The sequence below is a fragment of the Protobothrops mucrosquamatus genome, unplaced genomic scaffold (assembly GCF_001527695.2).
Source record: "Protobothrops mucrosquamatus isolate PMUCROS unplaced genomic scaffold, P.Mucros_1.0 scaffold621, whole genome shotgun sequence".
NCBI classification, from domain to species: Eukaryota; Metazoa; Chordata; class Lepidosauria; order Squamata; family Viperidae; genus Protobothrops; species Protobothrops mucrosquamatus.
The window spans coordinates 182155-205753 of NW_015386917.1; the positions used below are offsets into that span (position 1 = coordinate 182155).

The window sequence follows — 23599 nt, forward strand, 5'->3', positions numbered from 1 at the left end:
TTCGGTTGTTCGGGAGCGGCCTGGCCTTGCCTGGTTGCCGATCTTTCCCGTTCTTCCCAAAGGGTCACCCCGCTGCAAGTACATATCTTCTTGGGATTCTGGAAGAGGCCGGCTGAGCGAGCAATGATCCCGCAGGCTATTCTGCAAAAAAACAGGAAGAAAAAGAATCTTTACCTAGACAGAAAGCTGGTTTAGAATGAATAAAAGAACAACAGAATAACGGAGTTGGAAGGGACCTTGGAGGTCTTCTAGACCAACCCCCTGCTCAAGCAGGAGACCCTATGCTATTCCAGACAAGTGGCTGTCCAATCTCTTCTTAAAACTGATGGAGCATCTAGAACTTCTGGAAGGAAGCCATTCCACTGATTAATTATTCTGTCAGGAAATTTCTCCTTAGTTCTAGGTTGCTTCTCTCCTGGATTAGTTTCCATCCGTTGTTTTTTCTCCTGCCTTCAGATGCTTTGGAGAATAGGTGGACCCCCTTTTCTTTGTGGCAGCCCCTCAAATGTTGGAAGACCGCTATCACGTCACCCCAATCCTTCTCTTCATTAAGCTAAACACACCTAGTTCCCTTAACCATTCGTCGTATAGTTTAGCCTCCAGTTCCCTAACAGAATAACAGAGTCTGAAGGGATCTTGGAGGTCTTCTAATCCAACCCCCTGCTTCAAGCAGGAAACCCTATATCATTTCAGTCCAATGTCTTTTTAAAAGCCTCCAGTGATGGGTCATTCAGAACTTTTGGTGGCAAGCCGTTCCACTGGTTAATTGTTCTCTCTGTCAGGAGATTTCTCCTTAGTTCTAGGTTGCTTCTCTCTTGGGTTATTTTTTTCCATCCGTTGCTTCTTGTCCTGCCTTCTGATGCTTTGGAGACTGCCCCAATCTGATCCCTTAGGAAAGAAAGACCCTGGGCTCCATTCGATTAAAGCAAAGGGTTCTTTTACGAAAGGTGTTGGTTACAGTAAAGTCGGGCCAGCTCTGAATTTTCCCGCGCTCAAAATATGCAAAAGGATTTGTCCGCAGCTCATCCCTCCGCCAGTGATCTGTCTGTTTCCAGCCAACCGGAGCTCGCCAAAATGAACACTGAGATGTTTGGGGGCAATCCGCATATTTTCCCAGGGTGCCTGGCCTTGGGATACTGGTACAAACTGGAATCTGGCTGCCCCAAAGAAGAGGGAGTGAAGCTATTCTCCAAAGCGCCTGAAGGCAGGACAAGAAGCAACGGATGTAAAACTAACCAAAGAGAGAAGCAACCTAAAACTAAGGAGAAACTTCCTGACAGTGAGGACAATTAACCAGTGGAACAACCTGCCTCCAGAAGCAGTGAATGCTCCAACACTGGAAGTTTTTAAGAAGAGACCGGATAACCATTTGTCAGAAATGATATAGGGTTTCCTGCCTGAGCAGGGGGTTGGACTAGATGACCTCCAAGGTCCCTTCTAACTTTATTATTATTATTATTATATTACTATCACCTGTCATTTCCCCCCATCTCCCAATCTCCGATCATGTACACACACAGCTTTAATGCCCTTCCATCATCCTCCCCTCCTAGCCTTTGATGGCAGGCTGCCCCTGTGAGGCACCAAGCAGAACCAGGCAGAGCTGACAAGGTTGACCCCCCTCTTCTTTGTGGCAGAGAACTAACTGTACATACAGTGGATCCTAATCTGTGGCTTCTACCTACTGCTTCAAGGCATCCAGGTTAGCCTCATCTTCCAGCAAAAAAGGAACCAGCCCAGATTCCTTACCTCTCCCCCGAATTTCCAGAGATTTTTGACAGTGGGTGATTCCCGCGACCCAAATCATCCTCTCTTTCATCTATCACCAAGGAACGGCCGATTATATCATCCACCTAAGGAGAGGGAAAAGACAGCGCCGTGAGTGGACCCAATCCTGTTCCATGACAGATATCTAGGATGCATGGGAAGTCAGGGACTAGAACTCACTGTCTCCTGGTGATTGGCCCAAAGTCACCCAGCTGGCTTTCATGCCTAAGGTGGGACTAGAACTCTCTGTCTCCTGGGGATTGGCCCAAAGTCATCCAGTCCCTAAGGTGGGACTAGAACTCACTGTCTCTTGGGGATTGGCCCAAAGTTAACCCAGCTGATTTTCCTGCCTAAGGCAGGACTAGAACTCAGAGTTTCTAGGCCAGTTGCAGAAAATGGGCAGCTTCCAGCTTGGGCAAAAGGGGAAAAAAATAACCAGGTGATGCCAGCCCATCCTAACTGATTCGTTGCCCCAATAAGCTGAACCGCTTCTTTTCTCCAGATTGACTCACCTTCAGTTGATGATCCTCCATCCGGAAGGATGCTCTTCCGTCGGCAGTGGCCAAGATGTTCCCGAGATCACCCGCATGCTGAAAGAGAACAAGCAAGTCCTCAACGTGCAGCCACAATTGGGAAGAGATGTTCTGTGGCTAAGCAAGCCGGTGGTGAGGAGACTGGCGCCTGATTTTACAAATTTTTTTTTTTTTTTTGTCACGGCTGTGACGCGAATCGCCGCACTTGTTAAGTGAACCAGGCTGTCGTTAAGCGAATCCGGCTTCCCCCCATTGACTTTGCATGTCAGAAGCCAGCTGGGAAAGTCGCAAACGGTGATCGCGTGACCCTGGTGAAGCGGGCACAGCAGCGCCTGCATTTTCTGCGTCGCATGAGAAAAGCACATCTTCCTTCCCCTGTCCTGACCCCTTTCTACAGGGGGACGATCGAGAGCATCCTGTCCTGCGGCATCACAGTCTGGTTTGGAAGCATCCCTGCTTCGGACAGGAAGGCGGGGCAGAGAGTGGTGAGGACGGCCGAAAAGATCATGGGCAGCTCCCTCCCTCCCATCCAGGACATGGCACAGAAACGTTGTGTGAGCAGGGTCCGCAGGATTGTCTGGGACACGACACATCCTCTCCCCGACCTGTTTTCCTTGTTCCCTTCTAGGAGGAGGCTTCGTGGTATCCCATATCCTTGTTTTATGTCTCTATCCACATTGTCCTGTCTCGCTTTTGGTATGCAGTGGGTATGCAGTTGCATTTGCAAGTGATGAAGAGGTCCTGACTCACCCTGTGCCGATCCTGGGGGCCTCCGTGGCATTCCCCATGAGGATTGAAATGATATCCGCAACTGTTTGGGATAAAATCAAAGGGGGAGATTTTATAGTCAGGAAAACAAAGATCTCTCCAACTTTTACAAGCCCCTGAAAAGACCACCACCTAGAGGCTCTCACCTGTCACCAGAGCGGCTCAGGTCTCCAAACTCATGGACGTGTAGCCCGTGTAACCCCGGCTGAAGGCCATCCACTGTGCCATCCACGAGACACTTTTCGGGCGAGACTTGCAGGAACCTCACCACGCCTTGGATCAGTCCGCGGCCTGACACCATGGCCACGGCGGCACTGCCCAGCAATCCTTTGAAGAAAGGGGAAGTCAACAGAGTGCGAAAGAGAGACTTTTGGAGTGGAAAATAATCTGAGTGGTCCTTGGTGCTCTCTGACCTTGGTGGTTTTCTTGCAGACTTTTCATGACCAAACTAGGTAACGTCATGAGTGCTAGAAGGGAGGGGTGTTTGTGGAGAGGAGGAGGAGGAGGAGGAGGAGGACTGTGGGGTCCTTGATGCTCTCTGAGCTTGGTGGTTTTCTTGCAGACATTTCATGACCAAACTAGGTAACGTCATCAGTGCTAGAAGGGAGGGGGTGTTTGTGGAGAGGAGGAGGAGGAGGAGGAGGAGGAGGAGGAGGAAAAGGACTGTGGGGTCCTTGGTGCTCTCTGAGCTGGGTGGTTTTCTTGCAGACATTTCATTACCAAACTAGGTAACGTCATCAGTGCTGGAAGGGAGTGTTGTTTGTGAAGTGGAGGAAAAAGAGAGATGGAGGAGGAGGAAAAGGACTGTGGGGTCCTTGGTGCTCGCTGAGCTTGGGTGTTTTCTTGCAGATGTTTCATTACCAATCTAGGTAACATCATCAGTGCTAATTAGAGAGTGGGGTTTATTCTCAATTTATATTCGAGTGGCTTGCCCTGTTACTGTTGGAAAGAATGGTCTTGGAGGGTCTTTAGTTAGGATGTTTATGGTTAGCTTGTTTGGCCGTTCCTTGCTGGCTGGAGAATTGTGAGAGTTGGTTCAGATATCTTAAAGTTTGCTAAGGTTGATCCTGATAATGTAGCAGACCTCTTCTGAAGGCTTTATGGCTGATCCCATAACCTCTAGGGACAATGCTTTAAATCCATCAGAAATTTTCCAACGATTCCCCTCCACTTCACACCAGTCCCTTGGGGAAAAAAGAGCTTGTACATCCTAGAGCTATTTAAAAGGATGCTGGAGATTTACTCCAGGAAAAGGAAGTGGGAGGTCATGTTGGGATTTACCTGGAACGTTACCTCCCATTCCTTTCAGCACGGCTTTACGGCCTGTACTTTCTAAAAGGGTCTGGACTTCCTCAGTGCCAAGACTTGTCTCTACCAACACAGTCTGCGAATCCAGCTGGATGTCGACTATGCGAAGGCCTGTAAGGAAATGGGAGAAAGAAACACGTAGGGTAGGGCTTCCCAATCTTGGCAACGTGAAGACGCGTGGACTTCCAACTCCCAGAATGCCCCAGCCGGCTGCATAGAAGCTGGCTGGGAAATTCTGGGAGTTGTAGTCCACGCGTCTTAAAGTTGCCAAGATTGGGCCACCCTCATGTAAGGATGCATATGCGTGTATTTGTATGTGTGTATGCACCCCACATTTATTATTTTTACAAATAACTCAAGGTGGTTAACATATCCAACACACCTTCTTCCTATTTTTCCCCACAACAGCAACTTCTGTGAAATGGGTTGGGCAGAGAGAAGGATTGGCTGAAGGTCCCCCAGATGGCTTTCATGCCTATGGCAGGAATAAAACTCAAGTCTCCTGGCTTCTAGCATGGTGCCTTAACTACTAGATCAAACTGGCATTCTGGATAAATTTAATTAATCCATTAAATTCATTAGATTGCATTAGAGCTGGTTACATCACCCTGGAGACAAAGTCCCAAAGTCAACATCGCCATTTCTGTATTTAGCCATTCATGAAAATAATTTTGCATCTAAAACAAGGCTTCCAACAATGAATGGATTTAGGGTTTGGGGTTTTTTTTAGAAATTGGTGCTCTGTACTGGTATTGGCTGAGTATTCCAGGAGTCCTTCCATCAGCCAGAAAAGAGCCGGATGGAAAACTGAGTTGCCTTTCTGATGCATTCTTTCGACATTAATGGAATTTCAATAGGTGGAATGAAGTGGTGAGGAAGTAAATTATTGGGTAGAAACCAGGCGACTAGGAGTTCTAATTCCAAACCAGCTGGGTGACTTTGGGCCCATCACCAGGAGATGGAGAGTTCCAGTCTTGCCTTAGACACAAAACTGGCTGTTGTGTCTTTGGGCCAGTCGCTCTCCCTCAGCAAAACCCACCTCACAGGATTATTGTTGCTGTGGGGCAGGGGTGTCAGGATGCGTCATGGGGGAACTGCGCCCACCTTATTGCCGGCGATGGGAAAAAAAGTCGCGATACATCGTGACACGTCACGTGAGATGGCGAGTTTGACACCCCTGCTGTGGGGAAAATAGGAGGAAGGTGTGTTGGGTATATTCAGCATTTCGAGTTCTTTATAAATATCATAAAGGTGGGATTAAAAAAAATTTAAAAAAACTGCCCTTGAAAAGAACGTTGATCGTTCCGGATGCCGATCTCACCTGGTGCATTTTGCAGTGTTTTCTGAACTGCCTCTACACAGTTTTGACAAGTCATCTGGACGGCAAACTCCAGCTACAATAAGAGATGGAGAAAGCAACACAAAAAAACGTCAGTGAAAAAATATAAAACTCCTTGAATGGGATTGACTGACATATACAGCGGAATCCTTCTGGGAGTTGAAGTAAGTCCACCCATCTTCAGGCTGCCAAATCTAATTCCAAAATTCTGATCTAAAAGGAGGGTCCCCAGGAAGCCTGGCAGGGCAGGGCCTCTTTCTCATGCATTTGCCCCTTCTGGGCCATCCTTCTGCCTGCTGCGTACAGGTAGTCCTCGACCTACGACCGCAATTGAAACGTTTGTTAGGTAAACTTTACCCTATTTTGCGATCCTTTCTTGCCACAGTGAAGTGGATCAACTGCAGTTGTTAAAATTAGTATCAGGGCTGTAAAATGACCTGCTTGTCAGGAGGTCGCAAAAGGGGATCACCTGACCTCCTGGGACGCTGCCACCGTCATAAGTGTGAGTCAGTGGCTAAGCCTCTGAATTTGGATCCCGTGACCCTGGATGGGGAGGCTGCGACGGTCGTTAAGTGTGAAAAACGGTCCTAGGTCACTTTTTTCAAGGCCGTTGTCACTTTGAACGGTCACTAAGTCGAGGACTACCTGTAGCTCTTCTCCCAAGCAGATCTAAGCGCCCTTCCCCGGAGAGGGTGCCATTTTCTAAGAATGACCCAGCAGGTAGTTCAACCGGTGCAAGCTGCTAGCCCTCAATCTCTTCGGACATGCGCAAAGCGTCGGACAAGGAAGGCAAAGGCAGCGCCTGATTCTCCCACCCGGGAGGGTTCCCCACCGTGCAGCGAAGGCCTCCGCCCCCTTCAGGAGCTCCGTCCATCTTTTTTCTTAAAGAAGAAGGAGGGGGGAAAAAATGGCCCACCCGGACCGTTTTGAAGGAGACACACCCCTCCGCCAATCGGAAGGCGAGGCGCGGCCTGCCGCTCTGAGCGCTTGATGGTGGAGGCGGACATGCGCAGTGGGAACCGCGAGAGCGGATCTCGGACGCAACGGCTTAAGCATCCCGGCCGGACCGCGATGGGCGCTGCACCCGCCCGGTTGCCAAGGCGACGCCGAAAGCGGGGCCTGTGAGGCGGTTCGGGTTTCGCCCGCCATGGCGTCGCGTTTGTCGCCTCCCGGGCGGCCGCTGTACCCGCTGGAGGACACGGGTCGGTGGACGCACCGGCTGCACGAGCAGTACCAGCGCATCCTGACGCCGCTCTCGCTCTTCCCCATCAGTTTCTCCCGGCTCAAGCCTTGCCTGTCCGGCCCCTCGCTGGGCCCGCCAGACCAGGAGGAGCTGTCGGTGCCCATCTCGCTCTCAGCCTTGATGCAGCTGGTGAAGGCCCGGCTAGAGCCCGGGCCTCAGGAGGCCCTCGCCCGCCCTCAGCACCTGCGGGCCTTCCGGGACATCATCCTGACCGAGGTCAGGCAGGCCCACAAGGACCTCCAGCACCTGCTGCACGACCCGGCCTTCAGCCCCGAGGCCAACCGGGAGCTGTACCAGCACCTCGTGAGCTACCTGGGCCTGGTCTGCCAGCATCTCTTCCGCCACTACTTGGGCCTCATGGAGTGCTGCCACCTGCGGAGCGTCTTCACCGACTGTGCCAACCTCATCCGCTTCTCGGCTCAGCTGGCCCTGGACTGCTCCAAGTTCCTCAACGTGGCGGACGTGCGGCACCGCCTGGTGTGGGAGATGAAGAGGCTGGCGGACCGCCCGCCCGAGTCCCCCACCAGCTTCTCCAGCCCCTTTGGCCCCATGACCACCCATTCCCTGGGCAACCGCCTGGGCATCACCATCTCTTACTTCATCCGATACATCCGGCCCCGGACGCTGACGGAGAAGGAGAAGATCGCCCAGGATGTGAAAGAGCTGGAAGAGTTACCCTTGCTGGACATGAGCAAAATAAAGAAGCTAAATCTACCCGCCGCCAGGAAAGTGGGCTTCCGGCAGCAAATGACCGGTGGTGCTGCCGTCGCCACCCCTTATCCCCGCAGTGCCTCGCGCAACTGGTCTAGGCCTCGGGTTAGCCCAATGACTTCTGTCTTTCGCAGGTGCCAGTCTCTGCCCAATATGAGGGTAGGGAAGCTTTTAGCCGATGAACTTGGCCTCCGTTTGATCCCTCGCAAGACCAGCCCTGCTCTGCTTTGTCGCTGTCCCGAATCCCCCGAAGAGGATGAACTTAAGGGCCCTGTGTTCCTGGCTGAAGACCTTCAAAGGCTGGTCCGGGGCTCCGTCTTGGAAAAGAGTCAGTGGAAAGGCGAGCAGGACGATTTAGATCTCCCTCCCCTCATTAAGGCTTTGATGTGGAGCAAAGCCAACGAGACTCGTCATCTGCACTTGCAGAGGATGCTCAAGTGTCTGCAGGAGGAAGAGCATGTCGAGAGGCAGCGGAGAAACACCATCATCGCGGCCCCAGCCTCTCATCCTCAAGCGACGACGGTGAATGTCAGAATCCACGATAGGATGGTGGTAAAGACGGCTGACCTGCAGGTGTCTGAAAGACACTATTTGGAAAATGTGATCATGGACAGGTCTTTACCAATCTACAATCACCTCCTGGGCGAGATCAGTCCTGCTACCGTGAAGTTACTGGACGCAAACCTCTCCACTGGAGAAGAGGTCCAGGAGATCTACAAGCAACTGATGGATACTATTCCTAAAGACCACCTGAAGTTTGACCAAGGGCCTTTGATAGAGTGTCCTGCAATTACCCTGCCCCGTCCGTCCTGCTTTGCGTCCTCCACGCTGACGAAGAAAAAAAGCGAGCAGATCGTTAACACAGAGCTGAGTCAAATTCTCCCAGCTGGTCCATTCGTTCCAGAGGAAGTGGTAGAGATACCCCAAGGCCCAAACGCATCCAAGAAGTTAGCTTCCAAAGAATACGCATCTTGGCTCAAATGGTGGAAAGCCACCTTTAACATCGACGAGTACTTGAAATACATCAGTAACAACACTGCTGACTATTTGCCGGTCATATTTCATTTGTACAACCCTGAAGAAGAAGATAAGGAAGTGAAAGAGAGAGACCTGCAGGCTATGCTAAACGAGGCTGAAGTGAAGAAGCAGAAAGTGAAGAGGAAACAGCTAAAAGCTGCGGAGCTTCAGTCTCAGAAAGAACTCTTCCACACCGGATTATGGAATGTCAGCAGCACCTGGTTGGAGGGCCTGGGAAATTTCCCTACTTACGACCATAAGTTTGAAGATCTCAGCGTCCTGCAGAGGAGACTGGCAAGACTATGGACCGTCCTTCATTTCTCCGAGCGGGAAAGGCTAGATATGGCCATTAAGTACAGCTCCAACCAGTATTACTTACTGCTTCCAGACATGCTGAATTCTTGGGAAATAGCTGCCCAGTTCATCCAAGACAGAGAGCTCCTGCTGGCTGAAATAGAAGAGTTTGAGCAGACCGCTTCGGATCCTAACCGCCTGATCAGCAAGGAGATGGGCTCCTTTGCCACGAGAATACAAGAGACGAACATCAGAAGCCACTTGCGCTCCGAGTTGGAGCAGTACAACTTCGAACTCCGAGGGATTCTGAAACACATCAAAGATGCCTTCAACGATACGGTGACTTTCAAGGGCCGCCCATACCAAGATAAAATGGAGAGGGACATAGTGGAGATGCTTTACTGGCTGCAGCAGGAGCGCCGGGCCATCGTTTTGAGGAAAGCGGTCCAGAGAAGGAGCTGGAGGAAACTTTCGCCTCTTTTTTAGAGTGGCTTCACTGTCGGGTGCCTTGGAAACACACTCAAGACAACTCTTTTGCACCTGCATCCAGATTCCTCCCTCCGTTATTGTGTGTCTCCCCCACCCCCTACCCCCATCCTGAGATTAGCAGGCTGTGAACAATGGAGGCAGCGTTTCCTTAGGTTCAAGAAAGATGAGGTGGAGATATGCATAGGTTAGACCAGGGGTAGGCAACCTTGGCTCTTTTATGCCTCGTGGACTTCAACTCCCAGAATTCCTGAGCCAGCATGGCTCAGCTTGGAAACTCTCCCTTTCCCCTCAGCGTGGCCGGCTCAGGAATTCTGGGAGTTGAAGTCCACGAATCATAAAAGAGCCAAGGTTGCCTACCTCTGGGTTAGACAGTAGGTGGTTGCAGATAAAGCAAAATATACTCAAGAAGAGTAGCAAAACTGCAGTTGGGTGCTTGTGAGCTTTGCTTTCTTTGCCAATATAATTTGCAATTGCTGAGAAATATTGTCTTTCATTAAAAACATGTTTCTGGTCCTCGTGGTTTTAAAGCAGTGGCCACATTTTTAAGCAGTACCAATGGTAGATATGGCTGACACCTATTGGGCTGGGCGGGCCAGCGTCCCATATCCTTGTTTTATGTCTCTATCCACATTGTCCTGTCTCCCTTTTGGTACGCAGTGGGTTTGCCCTACCACTGAACTGAGTCAGTTCAAGACATAGTAGTTGCATTTGCAAGTTAACTGCGATCAGGGGTAGCTTTGGTTAGTTGGTGGTTTGTTGCCTAAACCCAGTTCATTTGGTGGAGTGCTCAGCGGGCTATTTATTGAATAGCCCACCTTTATTAATTTTACAAGTACCTCAAGGCAGCAAACCTAATACCTTGGCAACTTTAAGATGAATGGACTTCCAATTCCCAAAATTCCCCAGCCAGCATGACTGAAGCTAAGCTGATTTCCCCTTGGGAAAATAGACATTTTAGAGGAATCTTCACAGGTCCAGAAACTGGGGGAGAAACCAGCAGCAAGAGCTCAAATCTTTCTAGTTGGTGCCGTCTGAAATACGAAATAACGTGTTTTACATCCTACAACCCGTTCTACCTTGGATGCAAAACTGTACAGGGTGTTGGCAATAGGCGAGCTCGTCCTTTCAAATCCAAATGGCACAGCGGAGACACTTTCGAGGATCCGTTACAAATGTTTTTTTTATTTTATTTTATTGGAGAAGAGGGAGAGAAAAGGAAATATCAACTTCAAAAGAACAGAAAGTCACAGGTTAATATCCATAGCAAAAGGGAAGCTTTCTACAGTCCGAACGCAGGCAGCTACCAAATATGACAATGTCTTCTCATAATACAAAAAAAAAAAAAAGAGAGAGAGAGAGAAGTGGATCAGCTAGATTATTGAGTTCCACAATCAAGCCTACACAGGGGAGGAGAAATTGCCAATCGAACTGGAGCGAAAAGTACTGGCCCAAAGCTAGCCTTGGAAGGCCACGTTATTTGTCTCTTGTTTATTCTGGGCAGGGGGGGGGGTCCCTCTGTCTACGCTCGAAGTCCAGGCTTAGAGCTCGACCCAAGCAAAGGGCACAAGGCCAGTCATCAACAACCTCTCCCCAATTCCTAGAGCCCTGCCCTCCCCTTTTTCCAATAATGCTTGGGAGGAAGGGGGGGGGGAGATATTTTTGTGTTGTTTCATTTTTAAAAAAAAAAAAAAAAAGAGAGAAGAGGGACTGTTAGCTGTCACTAAGCTTCGCAGAGACACACAGAAATGTCCATTAGTGAGACCGTGCTAAACGCAAATCGACACATCGTGAAGCCTGGCATAGCTTTGACGTGAACGCGCCACAGGAGCCCGGTGTCCAGCCCTCAAATAGCCTACCTGAAAAATAAAAGACACAGTTCATTTGCAGGCTCAGTAATGGGGGGGCTGCCTAGAGAAACCGGCACATCCGTGGCTGAGCCCCACCCACATTCCTTAGAGCGGGGGGATGGGGGTGGGTGTCTCCAACCTTGGCAACTTTCTAAAACGTGTGGACTTCAACTCCCAGAATTCCCCAGGCAGTGGCCAAGGTTGGAGAGCCCTGCCTTAAGAGCATAAACTCAGGTGGGAAGAAAGGGGGCAATGTATTTGATTGGAAGGGGGAAGGGAATATTAACCGCTTTTTTTGGCGCCCGTTCTGGAAGGATCTCCTCCTCCTCCTCCGCGGGCTACAGATCACCTTGAGGAGGGGCAGGCAGATGTGATTCTCAAGCTTAAAATAAACCGTTCGTTTCAAAACAGACATTAGAGATGAGTTTCTCTCCCCCGTTTTACTGGGCAAGCCTCAAAGAGTGCCAAGGTCCTCTTCTCCTGTGTTAGATGCTTCTAGGGTCTTCTGGAAGGTCGATCGCGGCCACAAGGTTGACCCTCAGAACAGATCTAAGGCCGAGATCCCTTTGGTCAGATGGCTATGGTCTATTTGCCATGCTGGCGGCAGCTTTCCCGACGTCTCGTGGCCGAGAGAGGCCGTTCTTTCTGTGGTCTCCCTGATTCCTTTTCACTGAAAACATTGGGAACTTTGGCCGTTGTGCTTGAAAACTGTGGAGCGACCGTCCCGGCGAAGGCTGGATTTGCTGGCAGTCCTCGACTTACAACCACAATTCAGCCCAACATCGCCACTGCTAAGCTAGGCAGTTGCTAAGCGAGTCAGACCCCATTTTACGACTTGGCTGTTAGGCGAATCACTACAGCTGTTAAACCTGCGAGTGTCAAAACCAACCCGGCTTCCCCGTTGACTCGACTTGTCGGACGCTTGCTAGGAAGGTCGCGACGGACAATCCCAGGAGGCCGCAACCATCCTAAACACACGTGGTTGCCAAGCACCCAAAGTTTGATCCTGTGACCGTGGGGAATAGTGCAACGGTCGTTAAACGTGAAAAATTGGCGATTGCTCTCTTGTCTCAGTGCTGTTGCAACTGTGGACGGTCACGAAACGAGTGGTTGTAAGTGGAGGACTACCTGCAATTCCGGCGAACTTACTTTTCATCCAAGATGCACCAGCGCCACAAAACCCGGGTCGTTCCTCTTAGTGGCAGGTCAAAGGGAACCAGTGGGAAATTCCACACTGGCTACTCACCTTCCCCCAAGCTCACAGCGCACAGAATTAAAATTTTTCAGATGAACGTCAATATACGGGTGGCTCTCCTCAGGCAGACGGACATTAGGGGAGAGTGACAGAAAATACTGCAGGAAGTATTTTAAAGGCTGCAGGGAAGGGAATTCATTCTTGGGAAGTGTTGGGAAAGGACTGCCAATAAATGTATCGTACATCTGTTGCTTGGTCATGTGAAGAATTCCTAAAATTATCCAGAAGAAAGTGCAGCCAAGAATTTCAAGGAATGAGAATAACTAGAACGTTTTTCTATTTCTTTCTTTCACTTTTTTTTTAAAGAAGGGAACAGAAATGAAGAACCATTTGGAAAAAGGAAGGAATATTATCTTTCAGGAGGGGGAGGTCACCCAGTGGAAAATAAATCACAGGTTTAAGGATAGGACAAAAACACAGCAATCACAGCATCGTGAAGGAAAGGAATTGCGCCACCGGAATCCGTGCTGGGGGCCCGCAAGCATCCCTGAATTCTTAAGAATTAAAGCATATTTGCAGAGGGAACCGGTACTAGCAGCTATTAGCTACAGGGGCGAAATGAAGAGGTCCACAAATATAATTTCACGGATGCGAATTGCGCTTCTGCTCGTAAAGCACCTGGTTCAGCCACTGGTGAAAGAAAAAGGTCTGGATTTACTGGTTTAATTCAGGTAACCAAGTGCCAAATTTGCATTCCTGTCTGGATGGAATCGCTCCAAAATTGGCGGGCATTTGCTGAAGGGCCACCGAGAAAATCAAAATGGAACCTGTCTCAAACCCGAGATGGGCCTCAGAGACTACACTCTGGAGCATCTCCTGTAATCAAAGCTTGCTCTTCAATTTCCAAGCAGCTTTGAGTTAAAAGCTGCTCCACCTTCTGTCGGTCAGGTGTGGCTGCTGCGTCTTAATTTCGGGTTTTATGGTGCCCAGTGGGATATAGAGGCAAGGAGGAAGGAATGAGGTACCCACAGTCCTGGGAGCAGAATGCAATATAAGGGGCAATGGGAACAGACGAGAAAACAGAAGAGGAAGGAGAAAAACAATGGGGGGGGGGAAGCTTAGCCAGGATTTTTGGAAGAAGACAGTGGAATCCACTGTTTTCGGACAAGACAGCCCTGAATCTGACTTAACAAAGCACATGAGTAAGGAGGAACAAAACTCATCTGGGGACAAATATTCCGGGGAACTCTGAAATAGTCCTGAGTTGGTGCTTCCTAGAAATAAACCCTTTGTACCAGAAATAATCTGAGACTTCCTGGACATGGCATGTGGGTTTGGGAGGCCAAATTATCTTCGGGACACTCTGGAATCACTTCCAGTTTAGAAGGTCTCCTTCTGGAAAGGACTGCAGATGCCAGGCCTAGCATTCTCCAGAATGTGATGTTCCTGATTGGAGAGTTTTGCCCCGATCTACGGCGGCCTGTCTTTTTTTTCTCTCCATTTCATTTCGGTCAGTTCCTCGGCTGCTACAGCTTAAGAGCTGCGGATACCTGCAGGTATCCTCTGGACACCCACCCAGCTGCAGGCCGGTTCCCCCCCACCCCACCCCACCCCACCCCGGTCTCACCAGCAGCAACACCGATATGTGCCATTCCCCCTCCTCCTCCTCCAAGCTACGCATAAAAAAACGCTCTCACCTCGAGACTCAATACGCGGAGTATCGCAACCTGTCCGCGCCTGCATCCCGCCCGAAACGCTGGACATCGTAGAGGGAGGATCGCGAGACCGGAGACAGCTGAACGCGCTCGTATCCGTACACGTCTCCAGCGGTGGAAGCCGCAGCGGCCGAGCGACGCAGAGGGCTTCTATCCCGGGTGTAAAAGGAGGACGTCGCGGCCACAGCAGCGACGGCTACCGCGGCGGCAGTTCCCGAGGTTGGCAGTAGGGGCCTCTCGTAGGGGTCTAAGGTGGTCGAGAGGCGACTGGCCATGGCCGTGGCTTGCGAGTACTGGGCGTACTGGGAATACTGGGCCATGGTGTGCTCCGCATAAGTGTCGTATGCAGAAGCCCCATAAGCCGCAGCGTTTCTCGCGCGATACCGTTTATAGTAATCCACCATTCCATAGGGGTCATCGTAATACACGGCATCCCCATAGCCTGTAGGGTAGGGGGTGCGCACCATTCCGTATTGCTCGCTATAAGGTTCGGTCAACTCGGCCACTTGCCCCGTGCGGTCAACTGGGCACTCTTTAGACCAGTGACCTTCCTTCCCACACCGGTAGCAGCCACTCTTGTCTCCCATCCCGGGCGCAGTCCTGAGCCGGCTGGTGGACAACTGCACGCGCATTCGTTTGCCTTGAAGAAACAGACGCAAGAACGGCAGCTATAAAGATTGGTTAAGACAATTCAAAGCAAAAAAGCACAGCAGCTCAAAATTATTTTTTATAAAAAGCAAAAAAAAAAAAAAAAAAAAAAGAGCTAACAAACCAGGAAATAACCCGCTACAACTGAGTGGGCCGGAGGGAAGGCCAACAGCTGCTCGCGGGACCCAATGGCCTCTTCTGGTTTGGGAGCGACCAGCGCAGTTGTATACTCAGGAAAGGAAGCATTTTGGCAGCAAGGGAGAGCGAGAGTGATTCTACCCTCTTTAGGGGCATATGTTTAATTCGTCTCCCCAATTTGATGCTGGCCGCTGAGACCCGGAACTGTCTTGGCAGGCCCGCGAAGCAGCTAAGGGATGACAAATCAAAACCCGAGAATCTTGTTGACCAGAATGTGAAATGTGATTTACTTCCGAGACACCTACGGGGGAAGGGGGGAATCGTACAGCTTCCCGTGTTTTCTAGGAACTCCCAAACAATCAGATATTGCTGAATTTTAAAAGCTGACGTTTTGAGGTTTACTTCCCACAAGCACTGTTAGTGGATCTGTTCTTCCTTCCTTCTCCAGCTTTACGCTTCGGCGGACATGGCTGTGCCCTGACCTCGCTTGTTGCAGACAAGAGCTGATGTGGAAGGATTCAGACACCTTTCGTTTATTCTTGCAGATTTAGTGCTGCTGGACCAGTCCAGGTCCCTGCCAGTGGCCTGCGCTTTTTTCATCCATGGCAATCGGAGACCGAGGAAAGAGAGAAAAACCAAATGCCTCTCGTATCACTTTCTCCATCTCTTTCTGACACCTAGAGAATCAAAGACTCTTCCCTGGATCACTAAAAGCTTTCCTTAGTCCTGATATGGTCGTTTCACGGTTCTGAAATTCAACAATAGTGTATACAGGTAGTCCTCGGCGTACGGCCACAATTGAGTCCCACAGTTCTGCTGCTAAGTGAAACATTGGTTAAGTGAATTCTGCCCCTATTTTACGACCTCTCTCGCCAGGGCCGTTAAGTGAATCACCACAGTTGTTAAATTAGTAACACGGGTGCTAAGCGAAACGGGTTTTCCCATTGGCTTGGCTTGTCAGAGGGTCACAAAAGGCGATCGTGTGACCTTGGGAGACTTCCAACGGTCATAAAGGTGAGTCAGTTCCCAAGCCTCTGAACTTTGATCACGTGACCAAGGAGAGGCTAAAATGGCCGTGTGAAAAATGGTCGTAGGTCACTTTTGTCAATGCTGTTGTAACTTTGAACGGTCACTAAACCAACCGTTGTAAGCCAAGGACTACCTGTATTTGATAATGGCCTGGCACACATAGTGGGGCTTCATAAAATGCTATTAGCAGAAAGATACATATTATTAATGCACTAGCTAGAGCAAGGAAGCGTTTCCCTTCATTATTCAAATCCTTAATTCATCCTAACAGAATAAAAGAGCTGGAAGGGACCTTGGAGGTCTTCTAGTCCAACCTCCAGCTCAAGCAGGGAACCCTATACCGTTTCAGACATTATATTTCAAAGCATACTGCCACCTCAACGCTTTGCTATTCAGGCCTTTTCCCTCCACAAAGACAACTTTCTCCTAAAGATACAGGCAGCGGTGGGATACAGCCAGTTCGCACCAGTTCGGCAGAACCAGTAGCTAAATGTTGCTGCATTCGGAGAACCGGCGGGCTTCCAGAAGTCCAGTCTAGGCCTTGGAGGCCTGGAGGAGGCATCCCAGGACTAGAATGGTCTGCCAGAAATGCGTGGATGCCACTTCCGGAAGTCCGTTCTAGGCCTCGGAGGCCCAGGCCTGCATCGAATAAGAGAACCGGTTGTTCAGTATTTGAATTCCACCACTGGATACAGGTGGTCCTAAATTTAGGACCACAATCGGGACAATTTCCATTGCTAGGCAAGTCAGTTGTTAAATGAGTTACTCCTGATTGTATGCCCATTTTTCCCCCCACATTAAGCAAACTGCTGCAGTTGTTAAATGAATCATGAGGTGGTTAAGCAAATCTAGCTTTCTCCATTGACTTTGCTCGTGGGAAACCTGCCTGGGAAGGTCACGTATGACACACCCGGATGCTGCTACCGTTGTAAATACGTTGCCAACCGTATGAACTTTGATCATGTGACTTGAGGATGCTGCAATGGTCCTAAGCGCAAGGACCGGTTAGAACTTTTTTTGCAGTGCCACTGTAACTTTGAACGGTCGCTAAGCAAACAGTTGTAAGTTGAGGACTACCTGTATGCTATGTTTTTATTCTTATTGCTTTGAGGATTTGTTTAATTGTCAATTTTAGCCTAATTAAGGGATTACAGGGTCATAAAAAGGGAGTTTTTAGTTGGGTGGCCTTTTTTCCTTTTCTTTCTGTGACCCTATAATCCCTTTTATTGGAGTGGAATGGAGCTGAGCATTTACTGGCTGGATCCCCTTCCTGACGCCTATGTGGAGTTCGCAGCAGATATTTTGTGTCCTGTCACTGCCTAGGATTGAACTCTCAACCTTCCGAGTGGGATGCGAGCGTCTTCGCCTCTAGGCCATTAGCCACTCAGTGGCGGCCATATAAATTAATTCAACTTTGCAAAATAATTTCCAACGAACCACAGCCTCAAGCCCATTTCTAGACTGCCACCAATCCCTCTCCTGACCACACTCTCATCAAACTATACTCACGAATCTTCACAGTAAGTTAAAAAAAAACGAAATGGCAAAAATCCTTGGAAAAAATGGTATTTCTGCTATAACCAGTCGAAAACATTAACAAGCTGCCACTGTGTGTCACCTGCAAACGCCACCTCAATTAAACGTTATCGGAGGCAGGAGAGAAAAAAAAAGGGGGGGATTTCTCCTAAAACACAGCCAAAGTTTGGTTCGTTTGAATGCATTTGCACCGACCTCTGTTGTAGATTTTTTTTAACCGCTCACCCCCAACTCTGTTAGGGTGCTCAACATGAGCGGTTAACAACCTGGGCTGAAAGTGGCTTCGGTTCTGCAACTTCTGAGACAGGAAAAAAAAAAAAAAAAAGCAAAGCTGAGTTGAAAATCTAAGGCAGGGCATTAGGGAACCGGTTGCTACTGGCAGCGAGAAGAAGGAAAGAAAGCATCAAATTAGAGGAAGGCGGAGGGCCAATCGGAAAGCAATAGGAGACAAATAGAGAGAAGGATGGATAACGCTGGCTACGGGGAACACCAGACAGGAGTAGAAGGACCTTAGGGAAAAGAAGAGGCATGGAAGCCTTTTTACACATTGATTAATGGACAGACAGGAAATGGAACAGGGAAGAAAGGAGAAGACGACTAGGATCAAGATTCAATCCTCTGTCAGAGAGGCCCTGGTTGATACAGTTCAATATGTCATCAGCCAACTGCCCACGTTTCTAAGCCCGTAGGTGGACTGGTGTAGGAGATGACCAGGCTGAGCCCGGGGGAGGGGTCAAACATTTCCTGAATCCCTTGGTGCCCACAAGAGATCTAATTAGGGCCAGGCCACCTTGAATTCCCTTAACTCTTATCTACCGCCAATTTGCTTTGATAGTTAGTAGCTCAGATTCTTATAGAGAGCTTTTAGTGCGCAATAAAACCTATATTTTCAAGTGAACTGGCTGGACTCCTGCGCTTGACATTAGGCTTGGCTTAGCAGGCTGTCTGAACCTAGTCCCTCTGGACTGTTTTAAGACGGCTTGGCATCCTGCGCAAGCCCAGCCAACTGTGGTTTGTTCGATAAGCTCTTGCTTAAAACGCACCAAGGCCAAGCATCGCATGAAGCCAAGCCACCAATCAAAACAACTTCAACCAACCACCCTGCGTATTTTTTTATCGATTAATCAACTGAAAGTCTAAATACAGAGAGAGAACTCTTACGGTGTTATTTGTTCTAATCGTCTTTAAATAAAAAAAAACAACCCAAGGATAATAAAGATGTCCTTTCTCCTTTCCACCCTAATGAAGTAGGGGAACAAGGTGGATAACCATAATGCTAGAAAGCCTTGGCATTTTAATAGTCTTTTGCTCTAATATATTTGCTGCATTCGGTGATATTCTTAGAGCATTTGTATAATCTACTGTGGCTTCGACCGCCTTATCTTAATGGCGCTCTGTTAAGCATTTCATGAACAGAAAGGATATTAGTAAAGAGAACGATTATTAATCTCACGGGCCTCAAAACTCTCATACAAAATTACTCCTGGCCTTGGTTTTCATAAAGAGCAATCCTACCTTGGACGAAACTGTGTCTCCTTTCTAACGAGCAGCAAGTCACATCTTTGCTGAGATACAAAAATGCATGTACATTCCATCTACCTCGCAACCAAATACAGGTAATTCTCGACTTACAAACAAAATTGAACCCAATTTTTTTTTTGTTGCTAAATTAAGGGAATTTTGCCGCATTTTACAACCTGCCTTGCCACAGCTGTTAAGTGAACCACTGCAGCTGTTAAGTTAGTAACATGGTTGTTAAATGAGTCTGGCTTCCCCGCTGGCTTTGCTTCTGAGAAAGTCCCCAAAAGTGACTGCCAGGAGTTCGATCCTGACCGGCTGAAGGTCGACTCAGCTTTCCATCCTTCCGAGGTCGGTAAAATGAGGACCCAGATTGTTGGGGGCAATAGGCTGACTCTGTAAACCGCTTAGAGAGGGGCTGTAAAGCGATTTAAAACCTAAGGGCTATTGCTATCTTCCTTCCTTGGCAGATTGTTGGGGGCAATAGGCTGACTCTGTAAACTTAAGAGAGGGGCCGTAAAGCACTGTGAAGCGGTATATAAGTCTAAGTGCTATTGCTATCTGAATTTGGATCACGTGACCCTGGGGATGCTGCAATGATCATGTCGCTTTTTTCCACCACCGTTGTAACTTTGAACGGTCACTAAATGAACGCTTGTAAGTCAAGGGCTACCTGTAGTTGGCATCAGAGATGCGACTCAAGGGTGGAAGTGAACTAGTGAGCAACATTACCAGCTGTGGGCCCCCCATGACACTTGGGAGCTCTGGAAATAAGAAAGCCAGAAGGGGGGGAAATTTTGGCTTCCAGCTTTCATGCCCACCCTAGCCCCACTTCCCACCTTGGAATTCCGTGTTGTCGAGGCCTCTGATGGCCTCGACGGCATCCTCGGCTCTTTCCATGTGCACAAAGGCATAATCTTTCACGATGTCGCATTCAAGCACAGGGCCGTATTCCTCAAACTTGGTCCGCAGCTCCAGGTTTGTGCAGTTGGTGCTGATGTTGCCCACGTGCAGCTTGGTGGAAGCCTTGCTCTTGTTTTTGCTGGCTTCGACGTTGATGCAGACGCCGTGCAGCTTGTAGTGGTGCAGGTTGCGGATGGCGTCCTCGGCAGCCGTCTTGTCCTCAATGTGCACAAACCCATAATTCTTGATGATGTCACACTCCAAGACTCGGCCGTACTGCTCAAAAAGGGAGCGGATCTCCTGCTCGGTGGCTTCCCGGGGAAGGTTGCCGATAAAAAGTTTCACCATGGCGGCTAGAGCTGAGCAGGGAAGCCAAAGAAGGAAGCGTTAGTTGGCACTGAACAACTGAAAGCAGACAGCATAAGGCAATTCAGCAGCAGGGGGAAAAAAAGCCCAATAAATCGTATTGATCAAAGACAATTAAGTTTGCACAGGGAATCTCGTTAAAGCATTGACTTTAAGTGATCCTAATTCTTTGCCAAGAAGCTGCCCCCACTCTTAAAAAAGAAGAAAGCACCTCTTGAGTTAGTACATTATGCAATCAGAATCCTAAATCGTCCAGAAGGCTTCAGAACATGCAGCAGAGATACCAAGAAAATATCAGGTAGTAGTAATAATAATAATAATAATAATAATAATAAAAAAAAAAGTTGGAAGGGACCTTGGAGGTCCCTTGACTTACAAGAATTCATTTAGTGACCGTTCTAATTTACAAGGGCACTGAAAAATGCGACGTGTGACAGTTTTCAGACTTACCACAATTGCAGCATCACGTGATCAAAATTCAAACGTTTTGCAACTATTTATGACCGTTGCAGTATCCCGGGGTCACGTGATCCCCTTTTGCGACCTTCTGACAAGCCAAGTCAATGGGGAAGCCAGATTCACTTAACAACCATGTCACCAACTGCAGTGATTCATTTAACAACTGTGTCAAGAACAGTTGTAAAAGGGGGCATGACTCACTTAGCAAGTCTCAATTAGCAGTGGAAATTTTGGGCTCAATTGTGGTCATAAGTCGAGGATTACCTGTACGTTTGTTTTTATTTCATTTGTTATCAAGATGTAATGAGTTACTCGATTGTGAGACGGGTAGCTATAGTAATCCTCAACTGGACCAGAATTTTGGTTGGCAAGTAAGGAAGTTGAGTTGCACCCGATTTTACAATTGTTTTTTTTTTGCCAGTCTTAAATGAATCACTCCAGTTGTTAAGTGAAGCATGCAGTTGTTAAATGAATCTGATTACCCCCGGAGTTTGCTTGTCAGAAGTTGGCTGGTAAGATGGCAAATGGTGATCACATGACCTCAGGAGGATGAAACCATGATAAATAAATAGATACCCAAATGTTGATCCCATGATCCTGGGGTTGCTGCAACAGTTGTAAATCCGAGGACTGGTTTTTAAGTCACTTTTTCAGTGCCGTTGTTACTTCAAACAGTCACCAAATGACAGGTTGTTAAGTCAAGGCCTACCAGCACAGATGTTTGATGAATGAATTAAAAATGAAATAAAAACAACCACACTCTTATTACTGAAAGTCACAGGCCCACGGCTTTGTGTGTGCATCACACAGTTGCACACGTGCGTGTACAGACACACAGACATATTAATTTCACAAATTACGAAAACACTTAGGCCCCGCCTTGTGAGAGTATTAGAAATACACACTCCAAAATGTGTGTGTATACATACACTCAAACACACACACACATCCTGTAACTAAAGAGTATTATTACCGAAAGGCATATGGCAAATTATTTTTGTGCATAGGTCGTTCTGTAAGTGGGGGCGCACGCGTGTGGGATGTGTATGTGTGCATGAATTTTTGTGTGTTTGTGTGTGTGTATATATATATATGTATATGCATGTATATATGTATAAGTTCTGCTTGAGCAGGGGGCTGGACTAGAAGACCTCCAAGGTCCCTTCCCGCTCTATTCTATATATGTATGTGTGTAATATACTAGCGGGACTTTGTACAAGCAGAGGCCATGATTGCGTATGGCTGTGTACAATGTATGGCTGTGGGCGTGTTTATGCTCTATGCGTGCGCCCTCAATATTAGCATCAGAAAATATTGTTATTAGTCGAGGCAGAGGGCCAAGGCCTCAGTTTTGCATGCGGGCCCCCGCAAAGCTCAGTCCCACCACCCCGCATCTTCCCCCACCGCCCGCTTCTTCCACCCGCCCGGCCGGGCCCGGCCCCTCACAAACCTCAGCAACAGCCCTCAGCACAAAATGGCGGCGGCGGCGGCAACTAAACTTCACGTCCTCCTCCAAGTGCTTGGCCCGCCTCTTCCCCTTCCTCTGCGTTCCGATTGGTTGCGTCAAGAGTCGCCGGGCAGTCCGAATGGCCAAAGCGGAAAGCGTCGGGAAGACGGATATCCAATCGGATCTCGTCTTTAGCAAGGTCCCAAGCTGATTGGCTCTCGTCTCGTGAGGCGACGGAAAGTGACCCTGCCTTCCCTGCAAGGTACGTCAAGCCTTCGGCCAATCGTATTAGGCGACGAATGTCACCGCTTGCCGGAAGTCAGTCGGAAAAGGAGGTAATAAATCTAGGAGGCGGGGCAGGCGATAGGTCATTCAAAGTTTTGACACGTGGTTTGGGAGGGTCGAATGTTAACCGTTGCCAAGGGCGAGGAGGGGGGCGTGGAAGCGAAATCCGGGGAGGGGATGTAAAAGAGGAGGTAGGCCAGACTGTTCCATGCGGGAGGATCCGGGGGGAGGCCAGACTGTTCCATGCGGGAGGATCCGGCGGAAAGCCGGACTGTTCAAGGGAAAGGGGGGGGGAGAGGAGGAACTGGACTGTTCCATGATGAATTTTTAAAAGGGGTGGAAGAGGAAGAAGCCCTGACCGGAAGAATCCACAAGGAAAAGAGGGGGAGAAGGCTATGGGTGTGCGTTCCTGGGTGAAAGGAAATTTATTTATATGCATTCATTAAATAGTTAAGTATTACTCATGTTTTCCACGCATCCCACTTATTCTCACAACAACCCTGTGAGGCAGGCAAAGCAGAACTCACTCCGGAAGTCTTTTGGCTGAATAGGACTTCTCTAATGCAGCGGTCTTCAAACTTGGCCGCTTTAAAGACAGGTGGACTTCAACTCCCAGAATCCCCCAGCCAGCATGGCTGGCTGGGGAATTCTGGGAGTTGAAGTCCACCAGTCTTTAAAGCGGCCAAGTTTGCAGACTCCTGCTCTTAAATATTTTGATTGGAATATCATTAAAGTTGTTGGGAGGGCTGGGAAGTCTACAGCCCTATTCCACTTTGGAGCAACAAACCAAGAGGCTGGTTAGAGGTTGGATGGGAGACCACCAAGCAATCTCAAGGTGGTGGGTCAGATTGGGAAGTTGGAAAAAAAAATCATCCTGGGAAGTCATCTATGAGAATCTCATCGCTGAAAGTTGTGGCTGCTCCAACACTGGAAGTTTTTAGATTAGACAATCGTTTTTCTGAAATGGTGTAGGGTCTCCTGCTTGAGCAGGGGGTTGGACTAGATGACCTCCAAGGTCCCTCCCAACTCTATTAATTCCTGAGC

The 23599-nt window shown here is 48.8% G+C and overlaps 3 protein-coding genes across 4 annotated transcripts; 1 reads left to right on the top strand and 2 right to left on the bottom strand.

Annotated features, from left to right (window-relative positions):
- Positions 1-6605, bottom strand: CCS (copper chaperone for superoxide dismutase; the record flags this gene model as incomplete). Its single annotated transcript, XM_015817685.1, is given in 8 exon segments — positions 1-141; positions 1750-1853; positions 2280-2357; positions 3051-3111; positions 3215-3395; positions 4350-4487; positions 5698-5770; positions 6548-6605. Coding segments are annotated over 8 exon segments (818 nt in total), but the record flags the coding sequence as incomplete, so codon positions are not given.
- Positions 6606-6862: 257 nt separating this feature from the next.
- Positions 6863-9466, top strand: CCDC87 (coiled-coil domain containing 87). Its single transcript, XM_029284463.1, has one exon. It carries the CDS (start codon positions 6863-6865, stop codon positions 9464-9466), a length of 2604 nt encoding a protein of 867 aa, XP_029140296.1.
- A 1696-nt stretch (positions 9467-11162) lies between these two features.
- On the bottom strand, positions 11163-22302 carry LOC107288993 (RNA-binding protein 4B). 2 transcript variants are annotated; one of them, XM_015817674.1, is made up of 4 exons: positions 22274-22302; positions 19935-20357; positions 14209-14866; positions 11233-11325 (listed from the first exon to the last, which is right to left on the bottom strand). In XM_015817674.1, exons 2-3 carry the CDS (start codon positions 20344-20346, stop codon positions 14217-14219), a joined length of 1062 nt encoding a protein of 353 aa, XP_015673160.1. In that variant the 5' UTR covers positions 20347-20357; positions 22274-22302; the 3' UTR covers positions 11233-11325; positions 14209-14216. The 2 variants fall into 2 exon arrangements, with proteins under 2 accessions (XP_015673161.1, XP_015673160.1); XM_015817675.1 differs by lacking the exon at positions 14209-14866 and having other exon boundaries at positions 11163-11325.
- Positions 22303-23599: the final 1297 nt, after the last annotated feature.

Coding starts and splice junctions, on each gene's coding strand:
- CCDC87 (XM_029284463.1), top strand. CDS start 6,863: ATGGCGTCGCGTTTGTCGCCTCCCGGGCGGCCGCTGTACCCGCTGGAG.
- LOC107288993 (XM_015817674.1), bottom strand. CDS start 20,346: ATGGTGAAACTTTTTATCGGCAACCTTCCCCGGGAAGCCACCGAGCAG. Junction 14,867..19,934: donor CGACAACACGGAATTCCAAG/GTGGGAAGTGGG, acceptor TGTTTCTTCAAG/GCAAACGAATGCGCGTGCAG.